This window comes from Hetaerina americana, unplaced genomic scaffold (assembly GCF_022747635.1).
Source record: "Hetaerina americana unplaced genomic scaffold, ioHetAmer1.1.p SCAF_5, whole genome shotgun sequence".
Classification (NCBI taxonomy): domain Eukaryota; kingdom Metazoa; phylum Arthropoda; class Insecta; order Odonata; family Calopterygidae; genus Hetaerina; species Hetaerina americana.
The window spans coordinates 67,395,120-67,419,429 of record NW_027287095.1 but is presented as its reverse complement, the minus strand read 5'-3'; the positions used below and the strand labels follow the sequence as shown (position 1 = coordinate 67,419,429).

Here is a 24,310-nt window from a genome sequence, read left to right as displayed (position 1 = left end):
AGTTGGTCTGTAATGACAGACGGTCTCCCCGAACGCTCATCGTCGTGTGTGTTCCCCCTCCCCATGTTGAAGTTGCGACACCACCGCCGAACAGACGACTCGTCCATTACATTGTCTCCATACACCTCCTTTAATTGGCGATGAATATCACATGGGCGAACGTTTCTTGCATTGAGGAATTTAATCACTGCCCTCACTTCACAACTGGCGGCGTTCTCAATTTTTTTAAACATTGTAAACAATCACAGAAACAACACAGGCAATGCTAGCGTCACGCAACTTGGCTCAGAGAAGGCAGACAAGCCACTGAAGCTATCTGACCTCGTCCAGCGGCTACTCGCGTCGTCAGCACTTCATGCGGCACGAACGGGTACTACTTTCCGGATGACCCTCGTATATCACAAATGATTGTAGTGATTTAATGATGTTTCATGTATGAATTTCATCATTTAATTTTAGTGTAAACACTGTTTTGTTTCATCAAATGAAATTGAACTACTTGTTTTCTATCTTGAGCATATGTATTTCTCCCACTTCTTTAATGAGGTGAATATTTAAAAATGAAGTTGCAATTCCTAAATGTTATTGTTTGTTTTGATTGATTTTTTTCAATTTTCTGACCTATAATTTTATATTCTAATAGGTGCAATAGTTTTAACATTTTGATAGTTTATCCAAATAGACTCTTATATTGTCCTAGATTTTTATTTATTCTCATTTAAAATTTTTTTATCTCGGTTAATGTGATGGCTTCTGATAAAAATTTTATGTAGCTTTGTGGTGTAATTAAATAGCAGTTATTTTTCCTTCCTAGGTCAATATCCGCATGGACGAGTGCACCTCTAGTTCCTTTCTTGAAGCGATTGGACTGTATCCCTTGTACCAAAACCAGTTCAACAGATGTTAGATGTGAAGAGGGGGATGTATGGAATGATGATGGAACAAGTATTGATGTAAGTGAAATACTTCTTCAATATTTGTAGAAGCTTAAAAAATTCTATTACGTAATGCATAATCACATGAAGACCTGGGTAGTTTATTTGTCAAAGATACAAATACGTGTATTTTTGTTAGTGTTTTCATGATATTTATATATATGAATTCTGGTTACATTTATATTTTTCTTTTCGTATTTATACAAATTCAATGCTTGGTAGAAAAATTAGAGTGAAAATCAGTAATCCTTTGATATTCCCTGATTGCATGTATACAGTCACTATTAATGTATAAAATATATCAATCATTTTCATTCATGTTGGTGTGTAGTATCCATTTGCTTAATAATTAGCAAACTGCCTTATGATACACATTCATATGCAAAGTGTGAGGCCTGTCTTCCATAAAACAATAGCCAATGCTTGCATTGTAAACCTGTAAGCCAGTGGTGGAAGGCAAGGGAAATACATAGTCACGATTGGCATTCTTGAAAGTTATAGGCATTTTGTAAACAGTCATAACCTTCAAATGGCCGAGATGTTAAGTACAAGTGCGGAGTACAATCAAAGAGCTGTTGTTATCGAAAGTGTTTGCGCTGGGAATTGTATTTTGATATAGTTTGATTCTTCTGGTACCCCAGATCAACTGTTTACGATATTGTGGCTCAGTATGATGATTCGTAGCAGCCTGGGGAAGGTTTCTCTGACCCAGTGAGAAAATTTCATTTGAGGAAATGCGTGCTTGTGTCCAGATTTAAGCGCCACATCCTGTATTTCCATAAATGAATCACTTTTTGTGGCTTGAGCTAATGTACAAAGCTAAAATTCAAAGTTATTTTCTGATTTTTTTCCTCTCAATTTACATTTTTTTCATTTTTTGGTCATTTTTAGAAGATGTCACTCTTATCATTTAATAAACTAGCTTTATTATGATAACATGTGGTGATGTGTTTCTAATTTCTCAATTAGAGGTTACCAAGAAAACTTTTGTTAAAAACTTCCCCATTTTTTTCAGGATACACACATTGAAATAAATATCATGAATATGTCCTGGTCATTTTCCCAATGGTGTCTGTCAGCATGTTTGGGTGCATATCTGTATTTATAAATGCACGATTTAGATTTTTGGCTTTGTGGCTGAAAATAATTAGTTTTTGCCCAGCCATCATGAGTACTTTAAGGCAAAATACTACCTTGATCAAAAAGTTCCCGGAATAACCACCGTGTGGCGCTCCCATCGTTCCGATTTGAGTTCTGTTTTTTTTTTGTTAAATTGGTACATCTGTTGTTGATATTCCCTTTAAATCTTAGTGTCATAACTTGACATTTGCAAAAGTTACGTAGCCAAGAGTACATCTATCTCTGTGTGTGTTGGCGATTTTTTACAATTGCAGAAATGGATTTAAATTTGCAACAACGAACTTGTATTAAATTTTGCGTAAAAAACGGATTTAGTGGCGCACGGACGTTGGAAATGTTGGAAAAGTGTTTCGGCAACGATTCTCTTAAAAAAACGGTCGTTTACCAGTGGCACGAGCGGTTCAGAAGTGGTCGTGAGTCAATCGAAGATGATGAACGCAGTGGCAGACCATCGACATCGAAAGTCGGTGAAAAAATTGATAAAGTAAAAGAAATGTTGGTCAATAACCGCAAATTAACCATCAGAGAAATAGCGGAGGACTTGAACATTGCCTATGGATCCGCCCAAGACATTGTGGTTAATGATTTGGGTTTCCGTCGTGTAGCAGCAAAGTTGGTGCCAAAAGACCTCAATTTCATGCAAAAAAGAGACCGTGTTGACGTCGCAAAAGACATGATTTGCGAGGCTGAATCCGATCCCACATTCATCAAAAGGATCATTACTGGAGACGAGACGTGGGTTTATGAGTACGACACGCAATCCAGACATCAGGCAAGTGAATGGCGTTCACCAAATGAGCCGAGACCAAAAAAACCACGTCGTTTTCAGTCAAAAAAGAAGGCAATGCTGACGGTTTTCATGGATTACAACGGTGTAGTGCATCATGAATTTTTGCCAGAAGGCCAGACAGTAAACAAAGAGTATTATTTGGGCGTTATGAGACGTTTGCGTGAAGCAATTCGCCGAAAGAGACCAGAAATGTGGGCAGAAAACTCGTGGATTTTGCACCATGATAACGCACCGTCGCACAGTGCTATCATTATTCGTAATTTTTTGACGAAAAATGCAACAAATACCATCCAACAGCCACCGAATTCACCTGATTTGGCTCCCTGTGACTTCTTTCTGTTCAATCGAGTTAAAAAACCATTACGGGGAACGCGTTTTAGCAGCCGAGAGGAAGTAATGGAAAAATCGCAGGAAGCACTGATGGACATACCGAAAACCGAATATAAAAAATGTTTCGAGGATTGGATCAAGCGCTGGCATAAGTGTGTTGCAGTCGATGGGGATTACTTTGAAGGGGACAATATAGATTTAGATGAATAAACTTGTATTTTTAATTTTCTGAATAAATTCTGGGAAATTTTTGATCAAGGTAGTATGTGGCAGTAAAATTTTTGTAAAATTACCACTGAGTTCTAAAGTGAAAATACGTATCCAAAAACCTAACAAAAATTAACCTTAAGTTATTTTCTTACTAAAAAATATTTACATCAGAAATTTTACCCTGTGAGCCACCATGGGGGTTGCAGGGGTTGTCATGACATATCCTTTATCATGTTAATTGAGGTGAATGTGATTTGTTCATAATTAGGTTTTAATAGTATATTTAGGGTTTTTTAGCATTGTTTTTTATCAAAACCATGCTTTGATTTGTGCTTAATCTCCTTTCTGTTATGACCACAAGTTGTGTGAGAGAAGAGAGTATATTCTGAAACTGTCCATGTCATAGTCTGTTTTAACCAAATGGTAATATCTGCTGATATGATGTCGGGCCTTGATCGTGCAAGTATTCTATGTCTTCCTAAAAGTCCTTGTATTACCTGCTTTCTTTGTTTTAGGAAGGACGACCATTCTAGTTTTCTGAGTTACCCATCCCACTTCCTTCTTTTCACAACAGTTTTGAATGACCGTGGCTGATCTTTTTTGAGTGTATCCAATTCCTAAATCAAAACTTACTCCAATATATCCCAAATATAGTAAAACCTCTTGTTAACCCTTTCGCCGCTGTGAAGGTACCTTTTCACACATGCTGTGGTGTGCCATCATATTTTGAAATTTTATAAAAATTTATGTTCATTAAAATAAATTATTTAACATTTTCCATTGAGTAAACAGTGAATCCAGATTATTTTTAAAATTTCCATGTTTTTATTATTAAGAATATTTTATTATTTTGGCAGTAATGAAAGTTTCGGAGACATGATACCCTCCATTTTTGCCACCTGTGAGAAGTATGATTCCAGAGAGTGGACCACGACTGAAGGGTTAATGAACCCATTTAATGCCAGCACATTTGGTCCAAGTTTGTTGATCTGTACAAAATAATGTAATTTCTCCAACTCTGCAAAATAGGGGCTTTTCTCTGTAATCACCACCTCGTTTGAGTAAAATTTCTTTCTCATGAGTCATTTCTTTACATTGGAGAATAGGTTATTGCTGAGGGAGCCAAATCAGGAAAATGAATGTTCTTGTAGTAAAAATCTAATTATAACCCTGGAAACCCTTCAAGTTGAAGATATGTTTGCTGTTGTCGTCTTTCCTCATATCATGTAAAGAATCAGTTTTTTTCTTCTACTTTTAGCCAAGTCCTACTGAGTGTTTTCTTCGTTACTTGGAGCTTCCGGACAATGATGAAGTTTGTATAGATTTAAGACAAACAGCAGTTGTCATCATGTCACATCTTGATCGTCTGGCAGCTCCCTGTGCACCACCTCCAAATTTTATCAAGGTAAATTCACTGCATTATAATAACTGTTAGAACCCATAAAATTTGATTTTGCCAACAAAATGCTGATCTATTCATACTTCTGTGAAAGGATATTTTTGTATAAATTCTGCATCTATTGTTTGATGAAACTCAAATTTATTTTGGTAAATTAAAACCACTCAATACGTTGCTGTATTTCAATTATTTAATCAACCATGGTTTTAGCACGTCCATTATTAAGGTGTTGAATCAGATCAGTGGTCTCACGTATAAAGGTGTTAGGTAGGGGAAGGGTAGGAATTTTTTGTTTTCAGTGAGTTCTGAAGAGGGGAAATAAGGCATAGACATGGTTTTTCATTCTCTATATGAGTTCATTATCTGGCAACAAAAGGAAGAAAGAGGTAAACAAAGGCATATGTTCAAGGTCACTTTCTCACATTGTAGAGAGTGACCTGTCATGAAGTTGGAGCTGGTGAATGTTAAGGAGGGGAGAATGGGAAGAAAACACACAGTCATTACAAACTAAAACAATATTCAGCCTAATAACAGTTTCAAATTCATCTAAGAAATCCATCTCATACCATTTTTTCATTTAATGTAAAGAAACAGGATCAAAATTATTGTTTGTCTTCACGCAAGTGTTTGTAATAGTTAAATTAACATCATCAATAGTAAAACAATTGCCATGCTATTTTACTCTGTCCTTAATTTGTTGGGCTGTTTGACCAATGTAATTCTTGTAGTTGTATTGTTCTGAACCCTTCCTTCCCTGCTTTTTTCTTTAATTTTTTGTCGGGGCTAAAAACCTCAGCAGTGCTACTACCATCACATACAATGTATCTTAACAGGCACAAAGTTCCAGCCATCCGCAAGAGGTTTTAGCATGGGGATGGGTGGCTTGGTCCAGTGGAGGAAATGGCAGTGTGATCGAGGGGCAAGATGAAAGTCACACCGCTCAGCCAGGTGGAATAGGTGTCACTCCCTCATCAACACCTCATACACCAGCATCTCCTGGCACCACTACCGGAGCCACTGCTCTCCTGGCTCCCACATCTACTGCACCAGATGGTCAGCCTACCATAGATCAGTCGGCCAGAATGGTCCCTGCTGTTTCCCTCTCCCAGCCACAGCCATGTGAGGCAATTGGTGAGCTGGGAGTTAAGCAGATGGCATGTGCCGAACGTTGCATGCTCATCCTCACTCTGATGGGACGAGTGTATGTTATGTATTACAGTTCAGAGGCACAAGTGAGTACCAATATTTTTGCAATGATTACTTTTTATATTGATAAGGTAAAATCCAAGAAATGGGATGGTATTAATGGGGATGGGATGAATCCAATTTGTATCTACTTTGTGGCCATGTGGATCATCATGTGGGTGTGAATCAACATCAAACATTTTATTATTTAATTTGATGTATGTATGACTCTCTTAATGAAGTGTTTGCTAAATCAAAGGACAAAAATAATAAGTTATTACTAATGGAAAATATTTTTACAATTATTTTATGAAAAATATTTTGGTATTTGGACTTAGTTATCAGTCCAGAAATTTATTCATCCCAATTTGACCAAGTGGTTAAATTTGCCTGTATAGTATACTTTGTGATACAGTAAACTCTTGATTACCCATGCGTGGATTATCCATTTTGCAGATTATCCATGCTACTCTCTCTTTCCAGCACCTCAAAATTATAATAAAATTACAAAATTGTAAAGATGATTAAATTCTTTGAAACTTTGATATGCTTTTTATTAAATACACAAGTTTGAATAACCTAGGCTTTTTTAAAAGTTTTTAGTTTCACAAAATTAAAAGTTGTCAATAGTATTGAATGTTTTAATTTAAACATGTTTGTACTGTCCACGTTTTCCATTATCCTTTCCCTCACATTCATTAGCCCTGAGAATTCCATATTTTCCCATAAGTCAAGGAACTACATAATTTTACTATGCAACAAATGAGTCATTAACTATCAACTCTGCATTATTTTAATCAGTATCATATGATGAATACAAATCCATGTCAGTAATCGCCAGTCATTTGCTTTTTTCCTGGCTAAGAGATTGAATTCACTGACAGGCAAACGACTGTTGAATCAAAATGTGCCCTTAAGTGGCTTTGAAAATAATCAATAAATGGTTTTCTATGCATGCAAATTTGTTCTGACCCGCCAAAATTTAAATACAAGGTGAGTAGCATTACCTGACCCAAACCATCCGAAAACGTGTAAAAAAAAATCTGGTAACACTCACTTATCCTGTATAAGAGCCCTTCCTTTTTCAAATACGCGTTATACAGTGGCAACAAGTTAATAAAGCTGGTGATGATGAATACTGATTTATATTGTCAATTTCAGTGCCCTCAGCTGGTTGAAGGACTGGAGGGTCGTGAGGTGGTCCAAATTGCTGCGCACCCTGATGGGAAGCATTTTCTGGCATTGGCCTCCCATCAATGTTCAGCATCAGGTCAGAGTACGTCTTCGCATATTCTCTCATCGGCTGCATCCTCGTCATCATCATATGGTGCGGCAGGAGGTCCTGAAGGAGATAGTGGCATAGGGAAAGATAATGAGGTGGCTGGAGAAATGGGAGGGGGATATGAAGTGTTATCATGGGGAAGTGGAGATGGGGGGCGACTGGGACACGGAGACACAGCTCCAAAGGATAAACCAACGCCTATCAAGGGATTGTCTGGAAGGAATGTGATTCATATTGCATGTGGAAGCACATACAGGTGAAGTATATTCCTTTTCTCATGGTGATTTTTCTGTTTAATACATACATACATTTTTACCCTTCATGCTGTTCCCTTTTGTGGTAAACAATGCCAAGAGCACTGTGGTGTTGCATTACAAAAGGAAACTTACTCTGACTCACTAATTCTGGTCACTCTGCCTTTATTCTTGCACAGCTCTGTTGATCTTGTCACATTCATGCAGTGTTTCACACATGCTCTGTAGGTCTTGAAACTTCTAATATTCCTTGTGTGGGTAGTCTCTTCGAACATATTCACCCAAGATTTATTTTTTTTTCCTCCCCCTCATCCCTCCCCACCCCCCTTTCCTTTCAAGCCATTCAATTTTCTTTCCTATATCTGTTCAGTGATGCAACTTGTACCCATTCCCTCAACAATAAAAGACCAGTGTAACACACTTCTTTTTCCATGATATATATATGTGTATTATGTGGTATATTATTTCATGTTTGCTAGTTCTTGAGACCTTGTCTTTAGAATGTAGTGGTTGTTTTTTTTCCAAGAAAATGAGCAGCAGAAATTCAATACCTTCATAATATATGCATTTAATTTGAAATACAAAAGGTTGAATGATGTGCAATGCCTTTGGGAAATTTTCAAACAAAGTAATGTTTGTGAATCATATGTGGTCTGTGCAATAAATACACAAACTGGTGCAATCTGGGGGCCATGACGTAGATGATAGCCCACCAGCGGCGCTAGTTGCCTGAGACCCAATGAGCCGTCTGTGCTTGGCAGATCGTCAAGCTGTGCGTATGTTGTCAGTAATGTAAGTTTCTGTTGTCCTTGTTTTGTTGACGAATCAACATCAAGTTTTTTGTGAAGTGCTTTAAAAGTTGTCAAGAAATTACTGAAATGTTGACGGCTGTTTACAGTGATAACGCTCTGAAGAAAACATCCATATTCAAGCAGATTAAATCAAACCAAAAAATCTAGAAAAAGCTGATCGAAAATCAAAGTCATGCTCCTGGTTTTCTTTGATGTTGAAGGTGTTGTTCATGATGAATTTCTTCCTGAAGGACCAACAGTAAATGCTGAGTTCTACCCTACAGTTCTCAAATGTTTGAGAGATCACGTGCGACCAAATTTGACTCAAAGCGATGGATGGATCCTTTACCATATCAATGCACCTGCACATTCAGCGTTGATTGTTCACCAGTTTCTGGCAAAAAATTCAATCGCCATCCTTTATCATCCTCCTTATTGCTCTCGCCCCATGCGACTTTTTCCTTTTCCCAAAATGCAAAAATGTGATGTGGGGACATCATTGGGAAGATATGGACACGATAAAGCAAGAAACGGCGAGAAAACTAAAAAGCATAACTGCCGAGGACTTCCGAGAGTGCTTTAAACAGTGGAAAAGAAGATGGAATAAGTGCATAGCAACGAATGGAGAGTACTTTGAAGGGGGCAAAATCGATGTGGACTAAATTTTGCAAAATTAAGTTTTATTATTTATTAGACAGAGTAGTAGGTCCAGATCATGGCTTTGGCTTTAATTGAGACATATTTTGATTAATTCATGCTGGAAGTCATGGTTCAAATATAGGTTCATAAAACACTTATGCAGATTTTCGTATCAATAGTAGGGCACTAATTGTCAGTGGTAAATGTGAGCAAGGTGCTAAAAAATGTTTCGAGTGGTTCTGGGATGTATTCTCATTTTGTGGTTAATGTAATGATTAGAAAGACTTAGTATTTGATTTTTTGTTATATGTCACTGGTGGTGACTAATCCCAATTGAACATATGTTGTTGCTGTAGTAAATGTTGTCTGGTAAAAGATTAATCATTGAGATTTTCATTTCTTTGCCAAAAATGTCAATGACATCCTTTAAATAGTGCCGCCGTGACTGCTGATGGGGAAATGTACACTTGGGGAAGAGGCAACTATGGGCGATTGGGCCATGGAACAAGTGAAGACCATACAGTTCCCAAAGTAGTCTCTGCCCTGAAAGGTAATTTTTTATGAAGTTCTGTTATATATACCTGATTCCTTGAATTTTTTTCCAAAATATTTTGCTACTTTGAAATGTAATCTAGATGTTAGCTAAATTCATTTACATTTATATGGATAAATAGTGTCATCGTAGTACATTTATGATGGTGATATTTAAAAATTACTTTTTTATTCATATACAGGACATCGTGTGATTGATTGTGCCTGTGGTAGTGGAGATGCTCAAACCTTGGCTTTAACAGATACAGGAATGGTGTTTTCATGGGGTGATGGAGATTATGGAAAATTAGGTCAGTGATAAGCTGAAGTGAAACATATTTCAAGTAAAACAAGTTTTCAAGAATAAATTATTCCAAAAATTATATAACGTGAGCTTTTTTGTCAAAAATAACTGCTCTTTCCTGAATCTTATCACACTTGATAATTATCAGCTACATGACGAAGTGCTCCAATGTAAAAAAATAATTCATTTCATTAATTGTCGTTGATTGAGAAGTATTAAGTAGTTAGTTTGTGATTCAATTCATGTTGGATAAATCCTGCTCCACCACACACACAGTTATTATGTATTCAAAATGATGGTTATGTCAAATTTAAGATGGGAGAAAATTTGAGTTCCCCAATGCATTGTCAGACCTTCAGTTTTATCCTTTGTGAACAAAATGTTTGGCCGCATTTGATGAATTAATTATCATTACTTGTGATTTTACTTTTAGTATTTAGGTTCAAGTTTTGGATGTCCATATCCATACCCATCGCACTTTGTCAGAATTTGTCAAATTTTGAGATCCTTTGCCCTTCTAACCTTTGGACATATTCTGGATGGTCCTAAGCAGTTATCCCGGCATAAAAGAAATTTAATGAGTTTCATCTTTATTCAGGGCGAGGAGGAAGTGATGGTTCTAAAACACCCCGTCCTGTTGATCGACTTGGAGGCTTGGCTGTGACAAGAGTGTATTGTGGTGCTCAGTTCAGTGTTGCCATAACAAAATCTGGGGCCGTTTACACATGGGGGAAAGGTGATTCTCACAGGCTGGGTCATGGCCACTCTGAAGATCATGTTCGGTATCCTAAGCTTGTAGAAGGTCTTTTGGGTAAGTAAATATCTTTTTATTACTTTTAGAGTGTTAGGATGTGTATACCTATCAAGTTGATGAATCTTTATATCTCATTTTGTCTGTTTTTGATTCCTTTTCTAACCTTCTGTATGGGTAAAAGTCATGGATAAATGTTTGAAGAAATCATGAATGGCTAGACACTTAAGATGAGCAAACAAATTTTGGCTTGATTTCCTGAATTATGAGTATTAATATTTTTTCTTATACATTCACTATACTGTCAAGCTCACTTCAAAGTGGCATCACTTTTTCTTGCATTTTGAATGTGGTTTCAGATTAACTGTAGATAGTGACAGTTCCATTCCACTATTTTTGGTTCCAGTTTCGATTAGCTTCTTTATATCAATTCTCAGTTCCAATATTTCAGGGGAATAGATGGTAATCTGCTATTGCCTGGTACAATAAGAAACTGAAGAATGTTGATCTTCAAAGAAATTGTTACCTTATTAGAATGTATTTACAGTCAATGGAATCACAGTTTTAACCAATATGCGAGAAGTGTTAAAAAAGTATCGTGAATTTTGAACTTTTGCCGGTTACATACATTTGATTTTTGATTTTTTTGTGGCATTATGTTGGTACTTATATCTCTGACTAATGCCAAAAAGTTCGGCCATTTTGAATGTTCAGTTAATTGTTGACAGTGGTTTTGCTTGGACGTGCTTTGGCTTGTCTTCGATTTTTGCATGTTCCAAAAAATGGATCAAAGAATCTGTATCGAATTTTGTGTGTTGACGAAGTGACGTAAATAGTATTGGCCAATCGTCGTATCACCATTAGAGAAGTTGCTGAGGACGTAAACATATCGATTGGGTCATGCCATTTGATTTTTACTAATATTTGGGCATGACACGGTTCACTGCGAAATTCGTACCAAAATTTCTCAATTTCGACCAAAAACAGCAATGCATTAGCATTGCTAATGAGGTACTGGACCCAAATTTGCTCCAGAGGGTCGTAACTGGTGACGAATCATGGGTTTATGGTTATGACGTGGAAATTAAAGCTCAATCATCCCAACGGAAGCTGCAACATGAGCCAATACCGAAAAAAGCACGCCAAGTTGTGTCAAATGTGAAAGTTTTAATTTAATTTTCCCATTTGTCTTATGTATTATATGATAACGCACTTTATGCAGAAAAAAATAAATAATGTGGTAGATACATTGATGCTTCATACGTGTGGTACGATATAACAGTTTCCCATAACCTCCACGTAACATTTAGCCTACTGTTTGGGACTTCATATCTTGAATGCTAGTTGTGTTTCTGAATGGTGAACAAGCAGGGGTGTTTTCAAATTGCCACTTGCATCGGCTCCAAGCAGCAGCATGAGATGGTTTTTCATGAGCGTGTAGCCAGGCAATGCATCTTCCTCTACTGATGTGTGTACAAATATAGGTGTGCTTCGGCATCTTCTTCCAGAATATACCTGTCAAATTGCCATTAAAAACCTGTTACAGTTAACCCTCTAAGTCTATGAGCTATTCCTAAGTCTATGAGCTATGAGCGATAAGTCTATTCCAAATAATACAATATCAGGGATAGTTATGGGGATCGAGATGGTGCTGTGGCTATTGTATTGGCTTCCCACCCAGAGGGCCCAGGTTAAAATCCCAGCGGTGTTGAATATTTTTCAGTGGTATCTCGATCCCTACTTGAGGTGCTTTGTGGAGGGTACTTTGAGTGAGTATGCCATCCGTCACCTTAAGCTGTTGACCGCTTGGTGCCTTTCGTAAAGAGTAGGCTAATGCCAACACCGGGTTTCTCTCCACCCTTCATTCATTCCTGACCATCCCCTATGGCACAAATGACCTCAGCTGTCGGTCGCCTCCCCTAAATACTACTACTACTACTTTAGGCCTCACAATGCTGTCAATGCCGGTTCTTCTCTTAAACTTCTCAAACCATGCACGGCTCCCCTTAAATACTTCTTCAGCCGCTCATGATCCAGACATATTAACAAGATCTGCAAAAATCACTTTTGACTAATCACAATAGATATTCTCATTAATAGTGACGCATTGCAATTGCTTTTCATTTATCCATATGAGAAGTAACTTTGCAACATCTTTAAGATTACATAACCATTTCATTGATGTTCTTGCCACTCCATTGGAACTATTTATCTCCTAAATCTTGTCCTTTTCCTTGAAGAAAATGTATATCATTGTATATCTACCGATTGTATGCAGGTGCTAGAGTAGCCGTGCTCTCACCTAGTTTCCACTTCTCAGAGATTTTACTTTTCATTTCTACTGTTATTTTTACTCTCTTATGGCTGTCTTTGTGTGGCTTTTTCTTCGGTGTCATTTTTATAACTACACACAAAATATTATTAAATCTTGCAGGAAAAAATTACAAATAATGTCTGGGCACAAGTTTGAAAAAAATTGTGATCACTAGCAGCACTAAGATGCTTGTGGAACATGTGCTAAAGACAAACTTAAGTAGCAGGTGTGCAATCATTCTGTGAATTCCCCTCTCTTCATCACTCTTTATGTGTAAAGTTGCTCATTGACTGATTCATTTTCCAGGCAAATATTTTTGCTCATTGTGCAAATTACCTTGCTATTTAAGGTTCCTCTGTATATATAAAGGGTGACACTGTATAATGTATCTAAAAACAATTCATGGGGTTTTTCATACTGTGCAGTAGGCATTATGATCTTATGCAAGGTTTTTTTTTATGTGAAAATCACTTAACACTGAATAAATGGGCTTAAGTCGGTTTAGAGTGATGGTTTTGTTCTAATGTAACACATGTTGTATCCATTGGTATTTATATCCTACCTTGTACTTTGGATAGGTATATTTGTGATGGATTGAGATTTTCTCAAAATACTTCTAATCAAATCCTTTCTTGTTGATCCAGGAAAAAATGTCAAGTCTGTAGGCGTCGGATCAGCTCATGTTTTGGCCTTAACAGAGGAGGGGGAAGTTTATGGTTGGGGCCGCAATGACCATGGCCAGGCAGGTGGAGCATCATTAAGTGATGTTGGTGCCACTACAGCGACAGTAAATGGTGCACCTGGGGCAGCAGCTGCAGATGTGGGAGGTGGTGCTGCCGCTAGGAATCAAGCAGGAGGAACTATGGGAGTAAATGTTCCTGCTACTTCCACATCTTCCATGGCTGAACCAACCTTAATGGCCACTTTAAAAGGGAAAGTCATGGCTGGTGTGGCATGTGGGCCTACACAGGTGAAGAATTAATATTATTGATGGCTTTTTAATTGAATTTGAGTGAAGTATTGTCAAACTCAACACAAGGTAGGTTCGTTAATCCAGAAAGGTATCCATTTTTGGACTCTACTAGGGATGTAGTTATTCTGCAAGTCAGTCAAATCCTATTGAATCCATAGATTCAAGAGTCATATCAAATCAAACAAAATCATCTTGAATCCAGATTTTGTAGGTTGCACATGTGCTGTGACCTGGCAACCCCGTAAGATTCCGTGAGAAGGTTGTCTACATGGGGGTTATTCCAGGTGACTTGAATTGCTGCCACCCACATATCATGCCCCCTGCAAGCATAGCTGTTCTCTGATCACTTGCCTTTCCAAAACCAAAGTCAAGGCCTCATTCAATATTTTCTATATTGAAAAAAGAAATAATTTAAAAACCAATTTTTTTAGTCTATCAACCACCATAGAGATTCTACCCAAAAGGCTTTGATGGAACTCAAGAAGTATATGAATCATGATAATTTATGGTAATAATATAAAAGCTGTGCGACACAATGATAAATTCTAAAAGAATAACTAGTAGGGATATTTTATTTTATTATTTCCAATGGTTATTTCTCTGCTGTTGTTTTCTAAAGGATACTATCAATCATTCATACCAAAATCAAAAATCATACCATGTATAAATTATAAATTTTGGGTACCACCCATTCACTCCCAAACGGTTTCACGTACTCTTGAACTCTCTTCAAAGTGCTTTTCAACATTCCCTCACGGTACTTGTTCAATTTTAAAAGGTTAAGTGATCCGAGGAAAGAAAAAATTACAGTATCGTCAGTCTATTCAGAAATTTTGCAGCAATAATGTTGCACCAAAGCTATCCAATGAAATCAGATGTTTTTTATTTATTTTTGTAGGCATGTTATTAAATTGTTGTAATTTACCATGGTCCATGTTTAGACTTTTAAAATAATTGGAGGTTTTGTAGTTTACATGATAGGGGGGAACCAGGATAAGAGTTCATTGCATGGAGATTTGTACAATAGCAGTTTTACTGTGCATATAGTGCCAGCTAAAATAAAAGTTGCATGATTTCCTGGATGCCATACATTTTTGGAAATTTGAGGATAAACAGAGACCTAAATAGTCCCTGTATTCTCTGTGAATTTCAAGCCGTAGAATGAAGTTCAAGGTGAATTCTACCTTCACCTTTCGGAATCAGCCTTTGGGGGAAATAGTTTGTGATTTGTGAATAGTGAAAATTTCATAAAAAAATATATAGGTGATATGAAATATGCCACAAACCCACTTGGACAATATATGGTTTCGTTTACCTTAGGGTTGGTGAAGTTATTTCTCAGTGATGCTGAGTAATGGATGAGAATCATTCCTGTGAAAATCATAATTTAAATTATAAATGACCATGCCCCATAAGATAAAAATGCCTGGGATAAATATGAATATGGGCGCATTGAGAGATACCTGGGAAAAAAGGTGTATTATGGTCATGTCATGTGTCAATATATCTTAAATATAATGAGCTGTTATGAATTATTATCTTTTAATTTTTCAGAGTTTCACATGGAGTGTAATTAGCCATCCTGGGAGGGCTTCTGGGATTGGAATGGCCAACATTGAGGTTATACCAGGATGTAAGGACATCCCTTGTGCAAATCCTTTGCGAGTACCTTTTGTTTTGGACATCACTACAGAACGCACATTCATTTTTCTTGATCAGCTCTTAGCCAGAGCATGTGAAGGTCTAGGTCCAAATCTCAATTGGCCCCCTCCACCTCAAGACAAAGAATGCTTAGCTGTTGCAAGTTTAAATCTTCTACGCCTTCAGGTAAGAACATGTTCAATTTTAACTTGTATTCACTTATCCTTGGACATTAATGGAGTTGGAGAGCTGAAAACACTTGTAGGAGTTTAATTTCAACTCATGGGAAATTAAAGGAATCATTGAAAACCAGCTCCATTACATCAGTGCATTAATTAGTAATGATTAAAGTGTCCCATGTAAACTGTCATATGGGAGTAAATTATTGCTTGATTCTGGTTTAAAACCTTGCTTTTGCCCCCCACCCCACTACTCCTGGCTTCCTAATTATCTCAATATCTACTATCCCTTTTGTTTCCTTAGCTGCTCTTTCTATCCAGTTCTTGGGCACTACCCGCCTTTTTCCAATCATTTTCATTCTCTTCCTCATTTATATATCTGTCAAGTTTTTCTTGGTGTTCTGGCCTTTTTACTCATATCAAACCATCTAGATTCCACTTTGGTGCTCTCCTAACCCTTTAAATCTTTTTTAATTTTAAATTGCATTTCATGGCAATTAAATTTTGAACCAAGTCTGCATCCACACCCAAGAAACTGTGTGAGTTGATGCTTTTTCTAAATCTGTCAAAACATGTCATAATCTTACTGGTATCTACTCTCTGGGCATCTTCCATGTGTTGAACCAGGTGTTAGTCATTATCAAGCTCCTTGTTCTGCAGAACTTGGCTGCTTTCTCTCTACTGTAATTTCTAATTCCTACACCATACTCTATTTTATCTCTCCCATCCCTTCCTTTACCTTCCAGAATCCCATATTACCTTTAGGTGCTTCCTTCCTTGTGTAGTCCCAATTATTTCTTCTAGTTTATTGTACAAGATATATATTTCTTCCTCATGGTGACTTCTTGTTGACTTATGCATGTGGATTACCCCAGTACTGGTCAGGTGCATCTCTTCTCTCTTTGTATTTCTTCCAATAGAATTCCATCCTCTTCAAAATGGTCGTCCTGGTTTCCATGTTTTAGTAGTTAATTAGATTCATAGTTCTCATTATATATTCTTTTATCAGTATCATATATTGTTCAAACTTCTAAAATCAAAGGATCGTATCAGATAATTTTGGGTTAGGTGAGAGTGTTGCAGTTTCTACCCTGATGGGTAGTGTACTACAGCTATGTAGGTTATTTGTTGTGTGTATAAGGTAGGCTTCTTTGTTGGCATGCCATGTAATTTTGGCAATGTTCACCTACTTTAGATTCCGTCTTTCATTTTAAAGCTTTAAATTTTTAATTTCCTATGGAATATCACAGGAATCGGTCAACTTTTCTAATAATTGTGTTTGATAAACATTAGGCATATAAATTTCACAAGTATATTTTTAGTAACTTAAATAAAAGTCTGTTTAAGATAATAGCAATAATCTTAAAGCATAATTTCCATTATAAATCATTGGTCTTATTTAATCAATGAGTTAAAAACATTTGTTTTCCAGCTGCATGCTATAATTATGAGTGGAGATGTATCCTCTGTTGGCCTTGGACCTGGTTCACAACTTTTGGCTTCCCTACGACAACGAGTAATGGATTTGGCAATTGGTGGCAGTGGAGCTGGATTATCATCTGTGGCCTTTGACGATGCTTTCACTAGTTCCAGCTTTAGAAATGTAGGTGTGGGAAAAGTTCAAGCTGCAGCACAGGCAAATTTGCAGACTGGTTGGAGTATATTACTCCCTACTGCAGAAGAAAGGGCTCACAAACTTTCCACACTTCTGGCATTGACAGGTAAAAATTGTCACATACCAGTTAAAATTGTTGCAGACCAGCACATTACCAGTAAAATCCCATTACTTAAAACTAAAAGAACCAAAATATCAGACTGATATATTTGGGTTCAAAATAAATGAACTTTTAAACAAATTTTCAATGTTTCCATATTTCACAGTAAAATCATAATGCTTTTTCCATTAAAGTACCTGGCAAATTTGTACTTTTTTTCCAGAGAGGAAAGACTTTCTTCTTTGAGTATTCATTAAAAAATATGAAAATAAATGCCTATCAATGGATGAGAATCTGCAAACTGTGGACTTCCATCCATCGGCCTAGGCCTGGAAAATTAGTGTGATTAATTTTTTGGAGCAAAAATTGAAAGGTGTCTTTTTCTGTTACTAATCTCGCTTACATTGAAATGAGCCAAGTAGGTCATTTACTACTTGGGGTGTGGTGAGATTGTTTTTCATTATCACTCGTGGAAAAGGGATCACTCCATCCAGTTGGCCCTAAGTTAGATATACTTTCATATTTCCCTTTAGAATTCTCCAAGCGTCTACCCACATGTGTCATACATTTTTTCCAAATAAATATTAATCATTCCTTTTGGTAATAAATACATAGCCTCCATCTGTAATTATTAAAAATCATTTGGCTATAATGAATTGTATCGCAAATGCAATGACTGAAAATAAAAAGTTTCTTCAAATAGAATTTACCTTTAGAAGTTGACAAATATGATGAATGAACATAACTTACATGAGTAATAAGTACCTAAAAAACTAAGTTTTTCATCACTGCCATATTAAGGTAATCTGTTCAGTAAGTAGTTATATTTTTATGTTACAACTTAGGCATTTAGGATTAAGGTAATCTGTTCAGTAAGTAGTTATATTTTTATGTTACAACTTAGGCATTTAGGATTAAGGTAATCTGTTCAGTAAGTAGTTATATTTTTATGTTACAACTTAGGCATTTACATGTACTTGACCACAAATTGTTGGCTGCTATGATCCCTCCTAGGATTTGTGATCTTTGTTGAAGTGATATGGCCAAAAGGATTCTCTGGAGGAAATATGTGGCAAGTTTGACTTTAAAGGAAAAAGCAGGGATTTTGTAGCCCATTAGGAGTATTGGTGTTGTCATGTATACATTTGGAATTTATGTAATTTTAAAAAAAGTACTGTCTCATTCATTCATCATAGCTCACCGCTCTAAAGGCAGTGAATTGTATGCCATGTGAATGGAATATAATTGTCTAAAAATTTAAACTGTGTGATCTGAAAATGGTACACAAATTTCAAGCTTAGCTATTATGAGCCAATTACAATCAAAATTATAATTGATGAATACATTTCAGTTCACTTTAACTATTCAAGTGCAAAATCTGGTCTTGTTTTTCACTTAACCCTCTTAGTGCGGTGAGGATTCCAGGGGTACTAGTGAGAAGTGTGAAGGGTAATTTAAGAAAATGTATCACCTTAGGAAAAAAAACATTAAGAACTTATTTGTTTAGATATCCATGTGCAGTTTTTTTATTTTAAAATAAAATATTGTAGTTAATAATGATTTTATACATTTACATCATCTGAAAAATAAATGTAATTATTACAGTATCATAAATTTGAAGAATATTTTTTTAGCAATAATATTTTGATTTTTAGACACAATACTGATATTTTTTTAAAGCATTTTTCATTAAAACTACCATATTTAAATATAAGAAAGAATAAAAAAGACATGTAGAAAAAATTGTAAATAAATAAAGAAAAACCAATGAATTGCAAATTTTTTTGTCAGCCTCTGCATAGTTCGATTTTGTTGAAACAGCTGATCTCACTGAGTCTAATTGGGACTTGAAAAGCATTTAAAATTGCTAATACAAAATTAAAAAATGTGTTATATAATTGTATTGAATTCACCCTATCGACAGCACAAAACCATAAATTATTAAAGAAAAAACCATAAGTTACAGTGATTTAAACAATAGCCTACGCAAGAGCCAATATATCGGCCCGCCGCACTAAGAGGGTTAAGAGATTTGCATTCTCTCATTCCATTAACTATTTACTTTGTCTTATTGTTCATGAGCTCATTAAATGATTAAATGAATTTAATGCTTACTCTTGTCTAATAACTTTACAGCAGGTTATGACCAGGTAAATGTTAGTCCAGGTCTTCACTTCATGACTGATCTCCTTGTTTCAAGTTTGATGGCTGATGGGGGATTGGAAACTGCCTTGAAAGCTGCTATATCAGGTAATTAAAATTGTTTTTTGTGACAATTAAAAGTAAATCTTCTTAAAATGTTTGTAAAATCATCTTTGAATTGGAATTATTTTATAAAATTTTTTGTTTAGTTAATTCCTTGTTTATTCTCTTGCACTAATTGTGTATTATGTCATGGAATTTTAACTAAAGGATTATCATAATGTTAATGTATCACTTTACTTTTAAACTGATATATTTTTGTGTGCCATTTTTCTTGATGATATAGGAATAATGATAGACCTATGAAATATCATCAGTTCATAATTAAAGTTGCTGCATAAAAAAGCTAATTAAAATCTATCTAAATTTGTATCACTATTCATATCAGTTTTTGACAGACAGTAATTGCATCTTTATTTTTTTAACAAACACCTTAGTAGTCCATGCGGTTAATCAACTCAAAATTTATCTTTGCCTCATGATTGAAAAATGAATGTGAAAAACATGAACCATGGTATAATTTTTTTATGAATAATATTTGAAGAGTTTAAGTCATTTTACCAAAAGAAAAGATGTTAGTCAGAATGTTGGAAAATCTGCTGTCTTCAGCCATAATCTTGTCCAATGCAGATTGGTATAATAAGTTAATGATAATTTATCTAAGTTTCCATAATTCTTTCCAATGTGCCTGTAGTACTTATTGCAGTTTGAATTTATTTTTACAGTTGAGGTCCAGGAAGTTGAAGAATTGGGTGAGAAGATAAACAGTGGGGAAGTGGAAGTGTGGGCATGGAAAGAACCTCTGATTTTGCGTGACCCCGCACACCGGCAGAGTGGTGAGAGGGGAGATGCTGGGGTCAGCAGCAGTAATGGAGCTGGTGACAATTTGGATAGATGCGAGAGTCATTCCCTTCTCTCAGAGCAAGCTGTGCTGGAAGCAGAGGCAAAAAAACTGAGGGAAGAAAGGTCACGGTGCTGTGGAAGTGAAAGGAGTCGAAGAGCAATGGAAAGTGAGGAGGTAAATCATCCAGATGGTATTAACATTGAGGCATCTTGGGGTAGGTGTGAGAACAGCAGCTCCATTCCTCTGCTGCATCTCGTGAAGCAGTTACTCAGGTGAGGTTTAGTTTGAAACATAAGATATGGTTTCTGTAGCCCATGTCTTTCAAATTACATGCATACAATGAACATATCTCATATTTTCCTTTTTATTTCACTCCAGGAGTGTGTCCTCCCTCACTCAATCCCACCTATGGTCTCTGATTAGAGAAAGTGGTGCTAAAGACAATGAGGCACATTCAGCAACGGAGAGGAGTGGCACATGCAGGGCTCAGGTCAGTTTTTCCAGGCAGGGGACAACATCGTCATCAGAACCAAAGGAAGAAGAATCATCCAAATCATCCAGTGAGAAAGAGAGAAAGGAGTCATTATCTCCAAGTCTGAACCTGTTACTACGTTTTCAAAGACTACTCGTTGCTCATTTATATCAAGCTCAGCAGGTTAGAGGGGTTGATGGAGATGCATCAAAAGCAACAGGAGCTGGTTCAAGAGAAAAGAACAGAAACCATCAAGGTTTGTGGAACCTAAATTGCCAAGCTCTTTGTATTAATCTAAACCTTCCTGAATGCCAGTTCTGTCATCTGAAAGCATTAGTAATTGGTCAGTGTGTCTAATAATATGAAATACGGAAGAGTATGAAAATTGATTAATGAATGAATGTTTCAAAGAAGACTACTGATTACAAATATTTAGAAGGTATTAATTCAAAAGTTCGCACATCCAATGATCTCATAAATTCTGCCCATGGATGAATACATTCATTACATAAGTAGGTACTTCTTAGTTTGTCCATTGTAGCAATGTTTGCAGATTCTTTCAGGAAAAAAGTGAATTATATTTCAAATTAGAAGTCTTCTGTTATACATTGTTTGTGGTTGATCAGATTGAAGCAACAGAGATAAGTAAATTAATTTTGGATTCATGCTTATGGGACATGATCAGTTTAATCATAATCCATGCTTATCAAATTCCAATGAACATACAGAAAGTTTTAAGGAACTTCATAGCTCATTCAGGTTTTTTAAATTAGATTTATTTTCCCTTAACTATTGCCATTATTTATTGACAATTATGAAGTGGAAATAAGATGAAAAGTTGCAAGAAACTTAATAGGTAGTTCAGAGATTTTTTCCTCCCATTTTCTGTAAACTTTTACCATTATTTATTGAAAATTATGAAATGGAAGCAACAGTTCATGCACAATCTTATATATATGAATTAAGCAATTTAAAAAAGAAGCAGGCTCATATTGAAGAATTTAGAACGTACATGTTTATAATTTTTTGTCCTTTGCAATTATCTGCCTGCGTCTTCTCTCAATTTTCATGGATTCAAGCGGAATGCCTTCACTTAATTAATGAAGGAAGCAAAAAAGGTGACTTTCTTCTTGCACTCCAAGTAAAAAGAAATGGGAACATTAAACATGCTTAGGAATTTTTCAGTCTCATAATAAACACTTTCTAGTATTTTTTAATCATTCTTGTAAGGGCTGATATAGTGTTGGCTGCTGGATCAAGGTTATCTTAGCATAGATTAGATGCATAACTTTTATGTGGCAGAATGTATGTATTGGCTACGAAGATGTGAAATGAATGCTTCTCTCTGGCATAAATATAACTTTATTCCCATTATTCTTTACACTACAGCTAATTCTCTTTATTGTATATATGATTAGAAAGTTAGAATTAAAATTAAATATGTAATGCATACATAATATATCATCAAGTAACCCTACACCAGCATCATTCTTAGGAAATACCCGTACACATACAAGAATAGCAGCAGCAAATTGTCTAAGCTTCGATAGCATCATGATAAAGTATTTTATATTAATAGATTTATTAGAGATTAAGTTATATTTTCATCATATTTGTGCATATATGTACAAATTATTCAAGAATGTGTACATTAATTTAACTTTTCTTATTTTTTTCAGAAATTCAGCAAGATGCTCTTGGTGCTGAGTCACTTTTAGGAAAATATGTTCACCTAGTATGCTGTCATGTTAAGGACACACTACATATTGCTTCCAGAGTGGCCTCGATGTCACAGAGACATTTTTCTTCTGTTGCATCTGTGTTAGAATCTGATGTAGTTGGTAAGTTGTAAATCAAGTTTTATATCCTTCTCAAATAGTACCAAATACTGTGCGTACATTTTTATTTCCAAGAGTCAATGAAGTACCACTGGGTCAGGTATTTCATTGCCAGAATTTGAAGGTTGAATTTAAGAGTGATATCAAACATCCTCTGATTGATTGAGTAAGATATATAATAAGAAACCCTGAAAAAATCAATGAGCCTCCACTTAACTGCCAAAATGTAATGTTTCATAAAACATAATAAAATGGGCAACCATGATTTTAGGAAATTTTTTATTATTTATGGTCATAATTACTTTAAGGGAGAATGATTGTGTGAAATATAACTAGTGCTTTTTCTTGGCCTAAAACATTTAGAAGGCTATGCCAGATAGGTAAGCATGCTGAGTATGAAATCAGGTTGTTAAATTGTAACATTGATTTTATTTACAGGTGTCCTCTTACCAGAACTTGTTCTTTGTTTGGTTTTGGTTGGCACTCAAGGATTAGGCCTTAAAGCTGGAGGTGTTGTCATTATAGCATCTGATAGAGGGGTGCAGCCATTACCCCAGGCATCTCCTCTTCTCCTTTTGCACCTTCGATCTGCCTGGCTCCCATCCCTTGCATCTCTCCTTGATGCCCTTGATAGGTTCAATCGCTTGGCACCAGGAGTTCTCCGTGAGGACTGTCAAGACATGGCATGGCCTGGAATTGTTGGTAAGCATTGTGGTTTAATTTCTTCAATGCTGAAGAAAGGTTGTAGGAAATTGAATTTTATCATATCTTATATAACTATGAATACTCTATATGTCATTGCTCGTCAATTATGAGAAATTCATGGGTAAAATATTCAAAAGGCGATTTTAAGTTGAAGTGAAAGAAGGTGTTATTAATTCTAGAAAAACACAGTAACCAAGCCAAAGGTCTGTTTGATAGGTGAGGATAGATTTCACCTAGTACTAAGCCCAACTGCATGTGAAATTCACGCATCAGGGTAGGGTGGCCAGTTCCTTTCAATGTGTCGGCTATGATTTCCCAGGAAAATCTGGTACCCAAAACACACACAAATTGTGTGGAGCTTAGGGTGCCCGAGAGGAAAGCCCAGGAATCAAACATAGACCCTCTGCCAATACTTTACCCATGGACTACCACGTCACATTAATTCTAGAAATGGAGTTATGAATCTGAAAAGTAGAAACTTGGAGTTTCACCTCTAGTATTTTTTCCAATACCATTAAAGTGGTGTTATTTTTTTAAGTTCATGCATGAGCTAATAAGTGTTTGGGTTTAAGCAAATAATAATTCTTTGGATGTATACAATTGTAAAACAGCTTAGTTTTATTTTGTAAGAAATTGAAACCAGTCACATAATATCATGCGTGTTTCCTCAAACCTATCGATGCTTCTACTAATTTGAAGAACTGGGAAAATTCAGAGATTTGATATTAAAATACCATGGAAATTTTTTTAACTGCCTTCTCATATTTTTCATTTCTGAAACCATTGGGTTTTTATGTTATGATTTTTCTAAAATTTCAAATTATAATTTGATCATTCCATCCAAGTCAGCATTTACAGGGTGACTGCAAATATATGATATAACAAT

General features: G+C 35.9%; 1 protein-coding gene across 1 annotated transcript in view; it reads left to right on the top strand.

Moving 5' to 3' along the window:
- Positions 1 to 24,310, top strand: part of HERC2 (E3 ubiquitin-protein ligase HERC2) — a 137,865-nt gene that overhangs the window by 8,544 nt on the left and 105,011 nt on the right. Inside the window, exons 8-22 of the mRNA XM_071592171.1 lie at positions 815 to 953; positions 4,664 to 4,810; positions 5,638 to 6,036; positions 7,151 to 7,527; positions 9,390 to 9,505; positions 9,690 to 9,797; positions 10,389 to 10,601; positions 13,500 to 13,825; positions 15,383 to 15,655; positions 17,081 to 17,369; positions 19,500 to 19,613; positions 20,291 to 20,681; positions 20,788 to 21,137; positions 22,561 to 22,722; positions 23,158 to 23,421. Coding sequence (XP_071448272.1) covers positions 815 to 953; positions 4,664 to 4,810; positions 5,638 to 6,036; positions 7,151 to 7,527; positions 9,390 to 9,505; positions 9,690 to 9,797; positions 10,389 to 10,601; positions 13,500 to 13,825; positions 15,383 to 15,655; positions 17,081 to 17,369; positions 19,500 to 19,613; positions 20,291 to 20,681; positions 20,788 to 21,137; positions 22,561 to 22,722; positions 23,158 to 23,421 — 3,668 coding nt within the window. The remainder of the gene's footprint in view (positions 1 to 814; positions 954 to 4,663; positions 4,811 to 5,637; positions 6,037 to 7,150; positions 7,528 to 9,389; positions 9,506 to 9,689; positions 9,798 to 10,388; positions 10,602 to 13,499; positions 13,826 to 15,382; positions 15,656 to 17,080; positions 17,370 to 19,499; positions 19,614 to 20,290; positions 20,682 to 20,787; positions 21,138 to 22,560; positions 22,723 to 23,157; positions 23,422 to 24,310) is intronic.